At 47.7% G+C, this 4,646-nt stretch overlaps 1 protein-coding gene across 1 annotated transcript; it reads right to left on the reverse strand.

Annotated features, from left to right (window-relative positions):
* Positions 1 to 454: 454 nt before the first annotated feature.
* On the reverse strand, positions 455 to 4,417 carry LOC149232610 (uncharacterized). The gene has a single exon (XM_089381953.1). The coding sequence runs from the start codon at positions 4,415 to 4,417 to the stop codon at positions 455 to 457; it is 3,963 nt and encodes a 1,320-aa protein (XP_089238079.1).
* Positions 4,418 to 4,646: the final 229 nt, after the last annotated feature.

Consider the following 4,646-nt stretch of genomic DNA (forward strand, 5'->3'; position numbering starts at 1 on the left):
TCCTGCATGACTGTCGTTCTCGAATTTTGACCATGGTGAGTCCGATTCTTCTTCTGTATGCTTGCGGGTGAGTTTGGAATCGATGGCAGAACCAATTGCTCTCCAAATCTCTCTCTGGTACCCAATCTTCACTCTGAAATCCTCCCCTTGGTAGCAGATTAAACCATTTCCAGAACTGTCGTTGCAATTGTGCCAATTGCCTACGTCTGCTAGACCAGCAACCAGAGTGGCAATAGCCACGGGTATCCAAGCCTCCGGGTGATAGAGACTGCCATCGCCGAGGCCCTCTGTGTTTCCGCCTCTTCCAGCTCTTCTCAGACAATAATTCCTTGCCCGATCCATCGTGCCTGTAAAACGCTGCCTCATTCCCTCGATGTAGGCACACATTAACTTCCTTCTGCATTTCCATCTACCATGCTTCCTCGCCATTAAATGCATTAACGCAGCAGGGGCTTCATTTATCAGCTGACGGCCTTCTCCTGGTGGCCGTGGTGTTAACACGGGGCAGCCCATGCGTGGCATGTGGCTCGCCCGTCCTTCCCAGTCCGCCACCCGCATCCGGGGCTTCATTGTCCCTGTGGATGAGACTTTCACATTCCTGTTTGCGTTGATTGTTTGGAATGATGTTCAGGTGTCCCTCCAGGAAGGGCTGATCTGAGTCTACCCCTATATTGGCAAGAAGATCAGCTACCTTATTACCTTCTCGTTTAGTGTGATGAAAAGAGATGGCATTGTAGTTGCAAATTTCCTCAGCCATGCAGCTGAGTCTGGCCTCGAGTCTCCAGCTATTGGCTATTTTCCTGGCATGCGATCCATTCTGAATTCGAATGGCCATGTTTAAGAGAATTTGGGAGTCTCCTTCCACAATCAATGGTTGAAGATTATGTCTCCTTGCTGTGAGTAATCCTTGCCACATGCCCTCCAGCTCTGCTGAGTTGTTGGTGTCCCAGCCTAAGTTGCCAAAGTAGATCTGTTGCAGAGTTCCTTGGTGATCTCTGATGATTCCTCCAAATCCTGCAGGGCCAGGATTGCCCTTAGATGCTCCGTCAAAGTTGAGCTTGTATGAATGTATAGGTGGGGCTTCCCAGCTTCCATTCTCCTTGCCGTTGCAGTTTGCTGCTTGCTGTGTAGTTGGCCCTTGTGGCATTTGCAGTCCCCAGTTTGTTAGAATGTTTTTCTCATTGTCTGCAGTGGGGAGATCTTGTTGGGTCCAAGTCTTCAGTAGCATGGTTTCTTGGATGTTGGCGTGCATCCTGTTCCATATGTCCTCCTTATTCGAGCTGAGGTTTTTGAATATGCGCCTATTCCTTTCCTTCCATATATTCCATAGAAGAATGCCTGGAATTATGTTCCACAGGTGGTTGAGCAGTCCACTGTTGTAAGGGCTTTTTGGCCATTGCCGTATGGTGTTTATTATGCCTCCCATTTCTCTGCATCGCCTTTGACTTCTGAATTCTACCTTCTCCCACAGTTGAGTAGCTAGCGGACATGAGTCCAGAAGATGCTGCAAGGTTTCTTCACTCTGAAAGCAGTTGTGGCATACCGAGGGTCCATGGAAGTTGCGTTTCTGCAATTTGTCCCATGTAAGAATCTTTTTATGCCCCACCATCCAAAGAAAGTGAGTGATTTTGGGCCATGTTTTGAAGCTCCAAATTCTAGCCCAGAGAGGATCCGGAATGATGGGGGGGTCTTCTAAAAGATTGTAAGCTTCAGAAGTGGAGTAAGAGCCTTTGGGAAGATAGCCCCATCTGAGAATGTCCTCATTGATGTTGTGCCTGATGCTCCTTTTTTTCAATTCGGTATCAAGGGCTGCTGCTTCCTGTGTACTGTTGGTGTTGGATATTTGATTGCTAGAAAGCCATTTCCTGAAGCCCGTTCCCGATTCCGGATTCCAGTATTGGTGAACTTTGGCTTGCTGCTGCTCTTGCCTACCTGGGATAATGGCCGTCGGTAGAACATTGGATAGTTTAGGTAGTTGGTTCCATGCGTCGTACCAAAATCTGGCATGTTGACCGTTCCTTATTTCCCAGAAGCTATGTTTCTGAATCAACTTGTGATGCTGTTTGGCCGCATTCCAAATGAGTGAACCTGTGCTTGTGGGCGTGAATCTAATAAGCTCTTCTTGTGGCATGTTGTTGGTGTATTTGGCGATCCAAATTTTGGCCCATGGTTTGTCCGGATTTGTTAACCATTGCCACCAAATTTTGGCGGTCATGATAATATTGCTGTGCTCAGGGTCTCGGAGACCAATACCTCCTTTATGCTTGGGCTTGCAGGTGGTGTCCCATTTTACAAGCGCCCATTTACGGTTGGTAGCTGAACTTCCCCAAAGAAAATTGCGCTGCAGATTTCTCAGTCTTCTCAAGACCCATTTTGGAGCGGCTAGGATGGAAAACAAATAGAGGGGCATGGCTTGAAGGATGGATTTTAGGAGCACAGCTCTACTTGCTAAATTGAGGGAGCGGTGCGTCCATAGGTTAAGTTTGAATTCCAGTTTCTCAATGAGTCTTCTCCAAGCTGGTTGCTTTATGGCAGAGGCTGTGAGAGGCGCTCCCAGGTAAGTGGAGGGGAGAGAAGCAGTTTGAAAACCCAGTATGCGGGAGACAGCACGTTTTACAGAGGGAGGGGTGTGGAAGAAGAAAATGTGGGATTTGGTGTTATTGATTTGGGTTCCTGAAGCTCTAGAGAAGTCGTTGAGCAGAGATTTCAGACATGAGGCTTCCTGAGCAGAGGGATAGCCATACAGCATGGTGTCATCCACGAATTGCTGATGGGAGGAGGCAGGGGAGTTGTGGATTGAGATTCCCCGAAGTTGATTGGCTTGCCGAGCCTGCTTGATGTGCCGTCCTAGGCCCTCCGCCATTATCACAAATAAGAAGGGGGATAAGGGATCCCCTTGCCTAATGCCTCTGGATGGTTTGAAGGGGCGAGAGGGCAACCCATTGACAAGAATAGAGAAGTGGGAGGAGGAAATGAGGCTCATTATCCATCTTACCCAAGTGGCACAGAAGCCAAAGGCTCTCAGCATGTTCTGAATATAGGCCCAGCTGAGTTTGTCGAATGCCTTGGATAAGTCAAGCTTGAGTAACATGCCCGCTTTTTTGGAGAGCTTGAGCGAGTGAATGATCTCATGGGAGAGAATTATACCATCCATAATCTGTCTGCCCTCCACATAGCCAGATTGCTCGGGTGAGATGATCTGAGGGAGAAGGGGCTTGAGTCTGTTGGCTATGACTTTGGTAATGACTTTGTAGAGAACATTGCAAAGAGCTATGGGCCTGAATTTGTCAGGGGTGGTGGAGTTCTCTTCTTTGGGAATGAGAGTGATGAAGGTGGAGTTAAGAGAGGGTAGCATCCAGCGAAGGGCCCTAGATTCCTCTACTATTTGCCAAATCTCTACCTTAATCATATCCCAGAAAGCATGGAAAAAATCAGTGGTAAAGCCATCAGGGCCAGGAGCCTTACCTTCTTTAAGCTGCGCCATTGCTTCATCCACCTCTTGGCTGAGAATCGGGCTCATGAGCAGATCGTTTTGCTCCTCCGTTATTATCCTGGGAATGTTGCTTGTGATTTTCTCGATAGCTGCCTTCCGATCCATTGTCTGTTCTTGGTGAACTTGTTTGAAGTGATTGAGGAGGGTTTCCTCTATTTTCTCGTGCTCCTCCTCTTTACCTCCCTCCTGATTTTGGATGAATGAGATCTTGTTGTGCATTCTTCGTTGCACTGTTGTGTTATGAAAGAATTTGGTGTTGCGTTCCCCTTCTTTAAGCCACCTAATCCGCGATTTCTGTCTCCAATAAATTTCTTCTTGCTTCCTTCTTTCTTCAAGCTGATTGTAGATATGCTTTTCTTTTTCCAGGGTTGCCTCTGTGTGCCCTGAATTGATGACTGTCTGGTGGAGTAGTTTGAGCTCCTGATTGAGTTGCTGTTGTGCTTCAAAAATGTTCCCAAAGGTCTCCTTATTCCATTGTTTGAGGTGGCCCTTCAGGTACCTTAATTTCTGTTGAAGTTGGAACATTTTGGTGCCTTCTGGAGGAACAAAGGAGGCCCATATAGTTTTGACGAAGTCCTTGAATGCCGGGTGGGTTAACCAAAAACTTTCAAATCGAAATGGCTTTCTGGTGCTGTTCCCCGGTCGTTGCCATTGCAGGGCTATTGGCCAGTGATCCGACCCTGAGTGAGCCAGAATCTCCGCATTGAAATCACCCCCGATGTGCACTGCATTGTCCGAAATCAGAAATCGGTCCAGCTTGGAGGCGATCTGATGTTTCCCCTTTCTGTGATTGCTCCATGTGTAGATTCCATTGCAGAAGGGCATGTCAATGAGTGAGGCATTTAGGATGAAATCCTTGAAGTGTTCCACTTCAGGTTCCAATCTGGTTCTTCCCCCTGTTTTGTCCTCGATCTTGGTGATCATATTGAAATCCCCCGCTACAATCCAGAGAGGGTGCTGTCTGTTGATGCTGAGGGCCTCGATAGTGTCGAGGAGCACTTTTTTACTGCCACCATCCTGTGGGAAATAGACATTGGATAGGTTCCCATGAACCTGTGTGCCTACAATGTGAAAGGCAGCTTGTATGAGATGATGGGAGGCATGGAAATCTGTGAGTGCTATAGCTTGAGTGTTCCAGGCTATGGCGAGCCCT

Source organism: Pinus tabuliformis, chromosome J (genome assembly GCF_031772625.1).
Source record: "Pinus tabuliformis cultivar Carrire ecotype Pingquan chromosome J, CPIR1, whole genome shotgun sequence".
Lineage (NCBI taxonomy): Eukaryota > Viridiplantae > Streptophyta > Pinopsida > Pinales > Pinaceae > Pinus > Pinus tabuliformis.

Coding starts and splice junctions, on each gene's coding strand:
- LOC149232610 (XM_089381953.1), bottom strand. CDS start 4,417: ATGATCACCAAGATCGAGGACAAAACAGGGGGAAGAACCAGATTGGAA.